Source organism: Lynx canadensis, chromosome B3 (genome assembly GCF_007474595.2).
Source record: "Lynx canadensis isolate LIC74 chromosome B3, mLynCan4.pri.v2, whole genome shotgun sequence".
Classification (NCBI taxonomy): Eukaryota; Metazoa; Chordata; class Mammalia; order Carnivora; family Felidae; genus Lynx; species Lynx canadensis.
The window spans coordinates 4,638,413-4,652,268 of NC_044308.2; the positions used below are offsets into that span (position 1 = coordinate 4,638,413).

The following is a 13,856-nucleotide window of genomic DNA, read 5'->3' on the forward strand; positions in this document are numbered from 1 at the left end:
TAAGGGGAAAATACACATGAGATGGCATGGTAATGGATATTACATCTGAATCTCCGTGTTCCATTCCAGAAGTTTCCAAAAGGGAATGTGGTTATTTCCAAACTCTTTTTATAACGCACAGCTATGTTAATTTTAGTATCGTGAATTTCCACCCAAGTAAAGATTTTCTCATTCAAAAGAGTAAAATGATTTAAAAGAATACATATCAGATTTATTTCCTGGCCGTATAAAAAAAATTCTGAACTCAGATTTCTGGGATACCTCTTTGAAAACGATCTCCAAAAACAGGCTCTCCGAAGTGTCCTCAGTGGCAGCAAACTGACATCCTTCGAAGGACTTCTGGTTCCAGATAGCAGATACTGGGCAGAGACAAGTCTCACAGATAAGAGAGGTGACCGAGCCAGATAATAAACACGCTGTTCGTTCTGCCAGTGTTTATTAAGCCTTTCTTCCATGCCGGACACTACTCTGTGCTAGAACTACATCGATAGGAGGCCTTCTAAGGTGGTCTGAAGACAATTCTCAGAGGAAAACTCAATGTTTTCAGTAATGGCAACAACAAACAGAGTTCACAGCCCGTCAGAACGGCTGCTTTTGACGGACAACACTTACTTGAATAGGTTCTTTTATGTTCGTTAGAAAAGACTCCTTACTTAATCGTATTCTATAAATCTAACGATATGAAACCGTGACATGTGTAGACTGTGCTTTGTTTTATAACTGGTGGGTTTCTGGAAGGTTGGGGGAAAATATTTTCAAGCCAAATGAACGAAGGAGAAACTAAGAGCAAGAAACCGTATTCCATTTCTTTCTAAGCACCATTTGCTGCGTGTGTCAGAGTCCCTCCAGGGGCTGTGCTCTGCTCACTCAGAGACACCCCAGATCTCCAGGACCTGTGCGCCTGCACGCGGCCTCCCCTGAGGCCGGGGATGGAGCGGCGGCTCCTCCAACCCGGCCTCCTTCCTAACCGCTGCCAAGGTTAGGTGGTCGTTGCTCCGGACGTACTTGCAAACGGAAAAGGCTTTCCCCATTTCATCATCCTGTTCGTGATCTCCTAGACCCAGTGTTATATTTTTAGGGCACCGCATGGGCCGTAGGGCTCGCCGGCAGCACTGCTGGCAATTTGTAGCGGTTCTACCCTGCGAGACGTCTGCTTAGGTCGAGTCCTATTAATTGCTGGTTCTATACCTCAAAGATGCCAGTCTCCTATGGCTCAACCTAACATGTCGAGAGGAAGAGTAGGTCATGGTTTAGAAAGCCAACCTGGAGCACTGACCTTTCCTCCTCCAAATGACACGACAGAGTGCTCTCCTCTTGGGTAAGAAGCACGTAGAGAAATGGAGACGGTTCGCGGGCCCCACCCTCCACAGGGAGAACCGTGGAAGACCTTGAAAAACGTGCTCAGTTAATAAATCCCCGTCTAGCTGCCCAGTGCTGAGAAGAAAGAGCTCAGCCACTACCGGCCCTGTGGCGGAGCCGGCCACCGTTAATGCCATGAGCACCGCAGGGCGGACCTCCTCTGTCCTTGAAGGGGGGTCTTGGGGACAAGAGTCTCACCCTCATATTACCAAGCTGTGGAAGTTAAGGCACAGAATCCTAATGGAGACCTATCGTGATGGTGATACAGTCCAATTCAGAATGAGTCTCTGAATTCTCTGGAAATTAGCTTCCACTTCAATAGCGCGGATAAGCAAGCCCTGAGTAGTATTCCGTAAGCCAGCTGAGTTTTCAGTGAGAGAAACACAATGACCTCTACCGAACTGGGACCTAAATCCCTGGTCTCCCATCTGCTGTGGGGGTTGTGGTATAGAATCAAGGACCATACAGACCTTTCTTAGAACAGATTCTGTGGTGCTTCTAGATTTGATGCTTCTTAAAGACATTTAGAGCCTCTCGCCCACATGGGTTCTCCGATGCGCGCTAAAATGCGAACTGTTGTTAAATCGCCTCCCACAGGCACCGCATTCGTAGGGCTTCTCTCCCGTGTGGGTCCTCTGGTGTATGATGAGACTTGAGCTCTGATTAAAGCTCTTCCCACATTCGCCACACTTGTAGGGCCTCTCTCCAGTGTGAATTCGCCGGTGGGTAATGAGGTTTGAGCGGTCACTGAAACTTTTGCCACACTCGAGACACTCATAGGGCTTCTCTCCTGTGTGGATCCTCTGGTGGCTGGTGAGCGTGGAACTCTTACTGAACTTCTTCCCGCACTCAGGGCACTGGTAGGGCTTTTCGCCAGTGTGCGTTCGCCAGTGCGCACTGAAGTGCGAGCTATTGGTGAAACTCTTTCCACACTCACTGCACTTGTGGGGTTTCTCTCCTGTGTGGACTCTCTGGTGCATCAGGAGGCTGGAGCTCTGGTTGAAGCTTTTCCAGCACTCTCCACATTTATAGGGCTTTTCTCCAGTGTGGATTCTCTGGTGTGCTGTGAGGTTAGAATGATCACTGAAGCCTTTCCCACATTCGGGGCATTTGTAGGGCTTCTCCCCGGTGTGGGTTCTCTGGTGGCAGACCAGGTGTGAGCTTCGGCCAAAGCTTTTCCCACAACGGCCACACCTAAAAGGTTTCTTTTCTCCGATGTGGGCTAACCGGTGGACAGCTAAGTGGGAGCTCTGGCTGAAATTTTCCCCATATTCACAGCATGGATAGGATTTTTCTCCTACGTAGGTTCCCTGAGGACCTATGAATTTCCCTGCGTCTCTTTCTGGAGGGGAGAGTGACCCTCGTCCATCTTCTAAGGGTACCTCCCATTGCTTTTCTGCCCCATATTTGCCTTCCCAGTCTCTCCTCCAGGCAAGGTACTGGGAAACATCCACTTCGGGTCTTTCTAATAATGCCCCCGGCAGTTCTGCTCCCTCTGAAATGTTCTGGCTTGAATTCTCCTCATTCTCTGTCCTTGTTTCAAGATCTGAAAGAATGAGGTGAAACTGCAAATGTAGCGTGTTTTCTGAGCTCAGAAGAACAGAACCGATGAGAAAGCGGCCCTACCGGACAGTCGGAAACAAACTCTCGCCGGTGACACATAGAACACAGCCAGTTTGCCATTAACCAGAAACCAATCATCTGGAACAGGGCTGAACCTCGTTCAAGACAGCAGACTTCCAGATCTCACTCCCTCCCCCAGCTTCTGAACAAGAAGGTGGTGGGGAGGAAGGCTGAGGAAAGGGAGGAGGGCAGGACCCAGGCCCATTTCTTCCTCTCCCCGCCAATCAGATGCTCTGCCCCCAGGCATGGCCCCTCTTCTCCTCCCCACCCACCTGTGTGCTGGCAATCGGTACTAAAAGGCTACCTTTCTCTTCCAGGCAGAGGGACAAGCCTGAGAGTGATTCTGGCCTCTCTCCGTTCCCTTCCTTGCAATTGGGAGGGAGGACTTCTTTGATGAGCGAGGAGCTGGGCCCCGAGGCTCAGAAGACCAGCAGTGAAGCCTCTATCCCTGCGGGGCGAGGCTGTGGCCGTCCCCTGCTGCCTGTGGCTCCAACTGGGGTTCAGTGAGGAAGCCCACCGTGGCCACCCATCTGAGCCACACTGCCCAACGGCTCTACAGTTAGAAAGCTGTCATTTGATCTCAGCGTCTTACTCTTACGTTTCTTGGTTGGTCTGGAATCTGAGCGGGGGAAGAGCAGTACTATTTATCAGATCTCCTAAACTTCCAACAAAATGACTGGGCCCAACCAAGGAGGGAAGCTCATCTTAACCATGAGAAATTCACCCCTGCAATAAGCTAAGGCTGACTGTAGTTTAATTTGGGGTCGCCAGGGCTCACTTTTTCTATTAATCTAGTTAAGTGATAGTTAATTATAGTTAAAACTCTGATAGAAACTTAAGAGGGAGGGGAGCCTGGCTGGCTCAGTCGGTAGAGCATGTGACTCTTTATCTTGGGGTCATTAATTCGAGCCCCACATTGGGGGTAGATGTTTACTTAATAAATAAAGGGGGCATTAAAAAAAAAAAGAAATTTAGAGGTGCCTGGGTGGCTCAGTCGGTTAAGCCTCCGACTTTGGTTCAGGTCACGATCTCACGGTTCATGGGTTTGAGCCCCACATCGGGTTCTGTGCTGACAGCTTAGAGCCTGGAGCCTGGTTCGGATTCTGTGTCTCCCTCTCTCTCTTTCTGCCCCTCCCCGGCTCGCTTCTGTCTCTCTGTCTCTGTTTCTCTCTCTCTCTCTCTCTCAAAAATAAACATTAAAAAAAGAAATTTAGGGGGCGCCTGGGTGGCGCAGTCGGTTAAGCGTCCGACTTCAGCCAGGTCACGATCTCGCGGTCCGTGAGTTCGAGCCCCGCGTCAGGCTCTGGGCTGATGGCTCAGAGCCTGGAGCCTGCTTCCGATTCTGTCTCCCTCTCTCTCTGCCCCTCCCCCGTTCATGCTCTGTCTCTCTCTGTCCTAAAAATAAAATAAACGTTGAAAAAAAAAATTTAAAAAAAAAAAAAAAAGAAAAGAAATTTAGGAGGGAAATCATCAACGCTAAGGATTTGTTTGTATCTATCTAAAAGCCACGGTAACTCAGGAGAGCAGGCTTTCCTGGCTGCCACCTGCTTTTCTGTTCTCCCACGTCCTGTGGCTTCAGCACCCCTGCATAATAAACCGGGAAGGCCAAGTGAGTGGGTTCCTCTCCCAGCCCTTGCCCAGTGCTGCCTTGTCCGTGTTCGGAATTCCAGATCTGACTTCCTTGTTGGTGCAATACTAGCTTTCGCTCGTTTTCATTCATTTCCCACCTGCACAGGAAGTTTTCCGGAAGTCCCGGGGATCGTCATTCCAAAGCTCTTCACTTCTCTCTGGCCTCGAGACCCCGTCTGGCTGGCGGACTGGAAGTCCTACTTGAGGAAAATCAAGAAGGGACATGGAGTTCTTATGCAATTTGCCTTCTCTTCTTATATCTGGACGTGGTGGGTGAAATGAGAATGGAAACACCTACCAGAAAGATCTGGTTTTCAGAAGAAATCGTTTAGTGAATGACTCAGGAAATGTGCCCCCTTAAGTGAGGAGTACAGGGCAAGGTGTTCATCTATCTTAACAGTAAGTACAATGCTGAGGGCCAGCAATGTACCAGGATCCTCATAACAGCCCAGTGAGCTAGATACTGTGTCCATTTTACAGATGAGACAGTGGAGGCCTAGGTGTTTAACCAGTTTGCCCAAGAACAGAGAAGTCTTTCAGTGGCAGACTGTTGTATGTAATACGCACAGGGTATGTTAGATGGAAACAAACAAACTGGACCTTTACATCACTCGGACCTCTCTTTCCTCCTATAATGGTTACTAATATTATTTCTAGGATGTTGTTACTAAAAGCAGACAGGGAGCAGGGCAAGACCCTCAACGTTGTCTTTGTGAGTCACCCTGCACTACTGGCTAAGAAATCGGTCTTAACCTGAGGAGGTCACTCCAGAGTGATAGACAAGAAGCATCTCTCCCGCTTCACAGTCCCTAATGCTTCCCTCGGGCCCTCGTCTCTCCCACCGTCTGTGGCCGCTGTGGGGAGGAGAGCTTACCACTGGGATTCCCCCTCAGAGCCTGGGGGCCACGGCTCTTGGGCTCCTCTCGGGGCTCCTCTGCCGGTTCGCTACCGTCTCCCGTCACACCTTCCAGCACGGCCTTCCGGTTCTCTTCGGAGCCCCCTCTATTCCGCAGGAGGCCTCCTGCCACATCGAAGGCATCAAAGGTGCTGGCAAGGGTCCAGGGGCTCATCAGGGCGTCCATCTCACGATAGAAGGGGCAGGTGCCCGGGGCGTGCGTGCTCCTGGCTTTGCGGTAGTGGGTCTGGAGGTTTTTGAACCGGTAGCGACACTGTTCCAGGGTCCGCGGGAAGCCGTGCTCCCGCAGCCGCTCGGCCACCAGCCGGTACACCTGGCGGTTCCGATGGCAGGTGCGCAGTTTCTCGTGAATGTAGGGCTCACCGAGAATCCCCAGGAAAATTCTGGTTTCTTCGTAGCCCCAGTGCACACCTGGAGGAGAGGTACAGAGGTGAGCTGAGACGGTGCTGCTGGTTGTGCGGAGGACAGCGGGAGACCCCCCGCTCCCGCCACAGCATCTCGGTGATTTCCGGAGAAACAGTCAAGCGGGTTTTCCTCTGTGATGGGACTCGATCCGACAATATGCACACGTTCACTTTTACACTTATACACATGACTCTTACATAATGGTTCTTCCTTTCTCTCGACTGCACACAGGAACAAAGGGCTGTCCCATTTGTACATAAAAATAGCCTTTCCTTGCCCTTTCCAGATGACTACAGTGTGCCCTGAATCCCCACGGCACCCCCGAAATAACCGGTCGCGGTGAGCTTTTCTCCAAACCCCGCTGACAGCGAGGGCCCTCCCAGCTTGCTCATGACAAGGACTTACCAGCCGGACTCCGAAACAGGGCTGGGATTCCAGGGCTTCCAGACACTTCTTCGACCCCCAGTTCTTCCCCCTCCGAATCCTCTGTGACGGCTCCTAAATGCCCTTCTTCTACAGATGCTGTTGTGTGGCCGGGGTCTGGCCCCTGCTTCTCTGCCCTGCCTTCCAACACAGCCTCAGCCAGCACTGCCTCCTCCTGTCCCCAGCGGCGCCCCTGAAGCTCTGCATGCTCCACATCACAGGCCCTGTGCCCAAGAAGAGCCCCTGCCACCTCTGGAAGGGGGGTGGCGGCCCGTGGGCACATCAGGGCGTCCATCTCACGATAGAAGGGGCAGGTGCCCGGGGCGTGCGTGCTCCTGGCTTTGCGGTAGTGGGTCTGGAGGTTTTTGAACCGGTAGCGACACTGTTCCAGGGTCCGCGGGAAGCCGCGCTCCCGCAGCCGCTCGGCCACCAGCCGGTACACCTGGCGGTTCCGATGGCAGGTGCGCAGTTTCTCGTGGATCCAAGACTCACTGAGAATTCCCAAAAAAGTCTTGGTTTCCTCATAGCCCCAGTGCACCCCTGCCACCTTCTCATCCTCCAGGCCCTGCGACTCCAGCTCGTCCCACATCTTGGCTTTTCTCAGGACGGGCACGTGGCCAGGCTGGCCTCTCCCCCCGCCCGCTGCGGAGTCACTGGCGTTCTCCTCTCTGGGACGCTGAAGATCACGCCTCCGTGGGTCCTCCTCCTGCTCCACGTGGGAGCTGACACTGGGTAGGGGGGTTGGCAAATCTGTTTGCAGAGGGAGACAGAAGATACAGTGGTTTGGTGACTCTCATCCCAACCACTTTATATGCCAGGGAGGGGAGATACTATTAATTTTTTTTTTTAAGTCTGAAGGGATTCTTGGGAAGCCTCGGTAAAAGTAGTATTCAGGCTGCGAGGGAACAGTAAGAAAAAAATCCAGGCCCAAATCTAGACCTACACATGCACGTACATCTGTCCTGAAACAAATAAAATTCAGGCTCCCACCAGAGGCCTTACTGACCGTCTTCCTAAGATGGTCAGTAAATGTCAATACAATATTCTCTCTGGGTTCTAGAAACTCATCCTTGAGAGCACTGACTTTGGTATTAGATTATGGGTCTCTTTTCAAGCAGAATTGGGGGCTTTGAACAATATGATCCCAGAAAGGTCTGGAGTAGTGAACACTACAGATGACGCCACGGCTAACTTTGTACAGGAAAACGGCGCTCTTACCCAGCGAGACCTCACTTGCAGATTTCTCCCAACTTCTTTCCAGGTGGTTCCTCCATCCAGGTCCTGGCTGCCTCCGTGCCTCCTGGGAGATGTACACGGCCACATCGCCGAATGTCACCAACTCCTGGGAAAACACAACACCCCGTTCAAAAGGTGCTGCCTTGAGACAAAATGCCTCCCTATACGGCCTTCATCAGAGGGCAGGTGACAAAAAAGGCTGAGGAGAAACTAAAAAGTGAGTTTTCTTTGACTTTTAAAGGCAATAAAGGACAGGGGGAGGGAGCAGGGGAGAGAAAGAAAAGCCAGAAAGAAACTGACATTTACGGAACACCAGGTGTGCTGTGCCAGATAGTTTCACACTTGCTCAGTTATACAGTATGTGGCAGAGCCAGGATTTGAACGCAGGACTCTCTGACCCTGAGGCTTTTGTTCCCTCCACGCCTCCACAGTCCTGCACACCATGTGGGCAAGACTCGGATATGGAAAGAAGGAAGTAACTATTCCTTTTAAGGCAAACGTGCCAATCTGCATGATCTTACAATCTCGGGCTCAAGGAAAAGAATGACTTAATACCATTCCTCACCACCTCAGCTGTGGTGCTGCCTTCCAGACGGAGGGGGGGTTTCGGCAACATTTTTCTGGCTGGTGAAATTCTGGAGCCTAATCTACAAAGTTACTGAGAACCCCCTCCACCCCTCCCCCTCCTCCCCTGGGTAAAATTCTCTTGGCATTTCTGGTGAGCAAAAGAGTTGGCGGCAAAGGGCCCCCACTTGGATAGTGAAAGGTGGCCGAAGTAAGAGAAAGATCTGGCTCACCTGGGGGCTGTGCATCATCCCCTGGTCACCGCCGCCCTCCTCCACAGAAAGACCCAGAGTCCCAGGACCAGGCAGGGCTGTGGGGAAGAGAAAGGAGCCGTGAGGAGACCACGTTTCTCAACTCCTCCTGAGGACGGGCCCAACTTAGTTCTGAAACAGAAGAGTCTTCCCCCTTCTCTTGGTGTCTGCTCTGTCCCAGCAAAGAAAGTTGGTGAAAAACCAAAATGAGGAGAGTTCCCAATTTTCCCCTTCCATGTCCATCCAGGTTACTGATGCAGTTTCATGATTTTCTTCTTCAGTTTTGATAACACATCTGCCTCATCCAAATTGGTCTGGGACACATGTACCTGTCCTGAGAATTACTGTGCTTGGATTTGACCCCACCTTGCGCTTTCTCCACCAGCCAGACCTAAAATCTGTGCCCAACCTACTGGGACAGTAACCTCACTCACACAAGGAGAGGTACCACAGGCTCCGCTGGGTACAAAACATGCCAACCAAGGCCCTTCCTCCCTTCGGAGGTACCTGCCGAGGATCCCCCAAGCCTCATTCCACCTGCCCCATCCTCCCACCTTCGGCACTCTGAGGGACCTTACCCACCCTCTCCCCAGACTGCTGCTTCTTACCGCTCCTGTGCAAGGCTGGGAGTTCCTCTTCGGGACTGTGATGCCACTGTTCTTCCGGTTCTGGCTGTGAGTTCTTCACCACTGCCTGTAACAGACACATGAATCCTGTCTGTGCTTGCTTGAGATGGATGTCTTGGGAAGCTAGTACTGATCCTAAGCGTTCCTTCTCCTCTGAGCATACCTCCTGGTCCTGTTCAAGGACTAGAGGGGTCGAAATTCTGGAGGCACTAAAACTTAACTATCCCAAGATGCAAAGAAGCAAAGGAGGAAATCAGTCTCCTGCAAATCACTGCAGTCCAGTAAGGAGTGTGGATGTGCAAAAGACTAACAGATAAGGTCTGGATCCCAGGCTCACTGCAATCTGCCCACCAGCTCTCCTGAGGCAAGACTCAGCCAACCAAAAATATAGCTGTTTTTCAATAGGACCCAAAGGTGCAATACCGGCCATAAAGACCAGTGAAGCCACTTGCGTCAGGCTGGCTGCTGACGAATGAGAGCTGTTCTCCAAAAAGAAACCAAAAACCAACCCACCCACCCACAAACCCTAGCTTTTCTGTCCTTCTGTGTGTTCCTCCTCGCCCGGAGTGGTGTGTTCGAGCCATTTTAAGCAATTCTCTTACTTAACGGCAGGGCCCCACACTCAGAGCAAGCGCTGTTACGCATTCTCTGAAGAGTCCGTCTGGGCGTGGAAGGAAAGCCGCAGCCACCAGGCCCAGGGAATGAGCAAATGCCACTTTGCCACGAACAGCAAAGTACGGCACATCACCCACACTGCTGGCAAACCAAGGGCACTCTCCCACTTCCCCCTGCTTTACCCAGAACAAGGTTCTCGCTGCTCACCTGGAGCCCCCGTCTCCCAGGCTCTTTCTGCAAGTCTTCCACCAGGGCCACGGCCTCCTCTCCACTCTCTGGATGCTTCTGTCTAACCCAGAACTGGATCTCCCGAGGAAGGACAGCCAGGAACTGTTCCAGCACTAGCAACTCCAGGATCTGCTCTTTCGTACACTTCTCTGGTCTCAGCCACTGATGACAGAGCTTCCGGAGTTGGATGAGGGCCTCCCGGGGTCCTGATGCTTGTTGATAGCAGAAATGCCAAAACCGCCGGCAGGAGGTCTCTGGTCCAGGGTCGCTCCTTTGGGAAATTTCCTGCTCCCAGTGGGAATCGTCTTCCAGCTTCACTCTTTGAAGCTCTTCTCGCGCTCGAGGAGTCTGGACTTGTGGGTCCCCAGCTACAGCCATCGTTCAGCTCACGGAAGAACCTTGCCACTGGGCTCTGAAGCTCAAAGCTCTTCCTTTACCTCAATGGGGAGCTACCATCAGATAGGAGTCACTAAGTAGAACTCGAAATTCTAGAGCCACGGATAATACATTACAGAGTGAATGCTAGTGACCATCACAAGTGTCAGCCCAGCAGGACTGAGGTGAAGAAAAGAGCCTTCGTGTCCTCCCCTCCCCATGTCCTGGTGCCTGTGGAGTCTGGCCCTGTGTCACTGGGGAAGCAGCTCCAGAAGTTTAAGAGGAGGGTCAAGAGCGGGTGATCTGATTGGAAAGTAGGGGGGCTTGAGGCTGTGTTTGCACAGCAATTTACTTGAGGCCGAGAAGATGTCACTCATCCACAATGACGAGTGAGGATGGACTGGAGAAGACAATGGGGACAATAAGCCGCCCACCCTCCCAAGCCACTGGTCTTCGGAACTAGAGTGTGACAAAGTCAATGTGGCAGGACAAGTACGAGAGGGCGCACAAGGTAGCAGCACCTTGGAGAGCAGCAGCCGGGTGGAGCTGGCTCTAACCTTTCAGAGATTCAAACTGCCCTCACCTCTGGCTGGTCACCCCACTCGGGATTCCTCAGCCCTGGAATAACTCTCTCCCAAACAGGGAGATTTTCCCTGGTTACGATTACAAGCTCTAAGAGCAGAGATACTAAAAACAGACCCATACGGGATGTCAGGGCTGGCAGGAAAGTTAAGAAATACTTGGACTTCAACTCCCTCAAAGCTGGGCAATCGTGGCTCAGAGAACCCCCAGAGACTTGCCCAAGGTCACATGGCTGGTGTTTGGCAGGAAATAAACAGGGGCTCAGCCCCTTGACCGTGGACTGGGGGACTGGCCCGCAGAGCGTGACTTACACCGGAAGGCTACTCTGCTCCGCGGGCGACCTTCTCTGGAAGCCTTATGGGGTAAATGCGGGCCCTGGGGACGGGGTCGCCTCGGCGGCTACAAGGCCAGGGTCCTCCCCGCCGAGTCCGGTGGGCGGCGCGAAGGAGGGCGCCGCCAGCACGAGGGCCGCATCTCGCCCGGGGGCCGCTCGCGGGGCGACGGGGCCTGGGCCCGAGACGGCGGGACCCTGGGTTTCGGTCCGGCCACGCCCACCCGGCGAGGGCGGCTAGGGCCCGAGGTGACAGCGGCGCGCGCCAGCCGAGGCCCTGCGACGCCGGGGGGCCGGGGCCCGTGGCACCTTCTCCGCGGCCGCGCAACGTCCCCAAACGACCCTCGAACCCCCAGCCCGGACCCGGAGTCCTGGCGTTCGGACGTCCACTAAACACCGGAAGCGGAAACGCGATCCCCAGAAGGACTGGGTTTTGCCAGACTCCATTTCCCATAGGCCTCCGTGCCGCAGACTGACAACAGCACTAGCCAATAAAATGTGAGGACGGCCTAGACGTCTGTGTTTCAGACGAATCACTGATGAGGGGTGGGACTTTACTGCACGCGGGATCTGGGAGTTCAGAGCCACAGCCTGGAGCGGACCCAGCGGAGGTGGTGTGGTCCTACCCGCTTCCCGACTGCCTGGGGCCCTGAGCGAGAGAGAGGGAGAGCCTTTGGGGGCCCGGGGTCTGCGAGTGCGCCGCCGAGACTCCAATTCAGATTTTTCGCCACTTAAGAAAGTATTTTTCCGGCATGGTTGTCCACTATGGCAATGCTTTACCACCACCACCACCACCACCCCTCCACACACACACACGTCCACCACACACCCTCATTTCCTGCGTGCACAGCCCTGGGAGATTTAAGGTGAATACTTTGACAAGATGAATACTATTGACGCTTATTCATTCCAACAATCAGCCGTGGAACATGAACTTTGGCCCAAGCCAAACACTCCCTCCTCCTAAGGAATGCAGGCCAGCAGAGGATGCATTTTTATGTATTTATTTTTTAATTTATTTTTTGTATCTCTAGGTCCAACTTGGGACTCAAACTCATGACCCGAGATCAAGAGTGGCATGCTCCAATGACTGAGCCAGCCAGGCGCCTCTGGTGGATGCAATTTTAAAATGCTGCCCTGAACAACCCACATATCTCCAATGCAGTGTGGTAAGTGGTAAAAGGTGCCTTCAAAGAATGTGGCTGGAAAGAAATACTGGAGAGCGACTGGGAGAGCCCAAGAGGGTAGAAGGTGCGGCCTCAGGGGAAGGGGGCAGGAAACTGCATTTTATTGAGCACTTACATTGCATATTTTCTCTGGTTTGGATCTGATAATGAATCCTGCATAGTAGGCCTCACTGCCTCTTTAACAGATGAAAGGTCCAAAATTCAATTAAAGGTGGGTGAAGCTGTGATTATTCCCACAGAAGGGGCAGCCTGGGGGTGGGGGGAGGGGCAGGCAAGGGAAACACAGGATGGCAAGAGGGGCTTTCCAGAAAGCCCTAAGTCCAGTTGTGAGTCTGGGCCAGGAGAAGGCTTTGGGTTCCCACCATCAAGTCACAGAGAAGCTTTGCTTTTAGCATTTTCTATTAGTTTAAGGTTTCCCTTGAAAAGAGGTTCCTCTGTTGTTGTTGGTTTTTTTTAACGTTTATTTATTTTTTTGAGACAGAGAGAGACAGAGCATGAACGGGGGAGGGTCAGAGAGAGGGAGACACAGAATCTGAAACAGGCTCCAGGCTCTGAGCTGTCAGCACAGAGCCCGACGCGGGGCTCGAACTCACGGACCGCAAGATCATGACCTGAGCCAAAGTCGGCCGCTTAACCGACTGAGCCACCCAGGCGCCCCTCCTCTGTTTAAAAAAAAAGGAAGAAAATTGAAAATTACTAATCCACGTCCCTGCCCTATTACCTTAACTCAGGGAGCTCCTGAGCACATGGAACTTCCACTGGAAGCAAAATCAAGCAGGGACAGTGTAGCCCCAAACACAAGTCATATCGACCATCAACACCACATCCAGTACTTGAAGGGAGAAGACACGCATACGTGTCCTCAAGCTGTGGGCCACGCCCCTCAAAGAATGGGACTAAAGGACCCCCAAAAGTCTACACACATGAGATACTTTCCCACTTGTGGCCTCCTGGTCCCTCAGAGGACAGTTGTCCTCAGAAACCTAGACAGGTGCATTTTTTGGTGAAAGCAGGCTACGTCTAGGTCAGAGTTAGCAATACTACCACGGATAGGGTTTTAGTATTCTCTGCCATACAGAGTGACCGACCTCCTCCGAGCAGCCTTCTGGAGTGGGCACAGCAAGCACTGTCATCAGTTTTGCAGATGTGGAAAATGAGGCTTCCGGAAGTGATTTGCCTCATCATAATGCTGGTTAGTGGCACAGGTGTGTCTAGAACCAGGTCTGGCAGGTCTCTAGGTTTTTTAAGTTTATTTTGAGAGAGAGAGAGGGAAAGATCATGCTTTGGGGGGAGGGGCAGAGAGAGGGGGGAGAGAGAGAGAGAGAGAGAGAGAGAGAGAACCCCAAGCAGGCTCCACGCTGTCCGTGCAGAACCAGAAGTGAGGCCTGATCCCGAGAACAGCGAGATCACGGCCTGAGCCAAAATCAAGAGTCCGTCATTCGACCAGCTGAGCCACCCAGACACCCAACAGGTCTCTTTGGCTCACAACCCACCATCCACTATGTC

The 13,856-nt window shown here is 52.5% G+C and overlaps 1 protein-coding gene across 2 annotated transcripts; it reads right to left on the minus strand.

The window, feature by feature from the left end:
• Positions 1-419: 419 nt before the first annotated feature.
• Positions 420-11,541, minus strand: LOC115515471 (zinc finger and SCAN domain-containing protein 29). 2 transcript variants are annotated; one of them, XM_030317316.1, is made up of 8 exons: positions 9,855-11,541; positions 9,015-9,099; positions 8,389-8,465; positions 7,574-7,697; positions 6,338-7,105; positions 5,486-5,938; positions 4,710-4,808; positions 420-2,905 (listed from the first exon to the last, which is right to left on the minus strand). In XM_030317316.1, exons 1-8 carry the CDS (start codon positions 10,251-10,253, stop codon positions 1,884-1,886), a joined length of 3,027 nt encoding a protein of 1,008 aa, XP_030173176.1. In that variant the 5' UTR covers positions 10,254-11,541; the 3' UTR covers positions 420-1,883. The 2 variants fall into 2 exon arrangements, with proteins under 2 accessions (XP_030173176.1, XP_030173175.1); XM_030317315.1 differs by having other exon boundaries at positions 4,710-4,811.
• Positions 11,542-13,856: the final 2,315 nt, after the last annotated feature.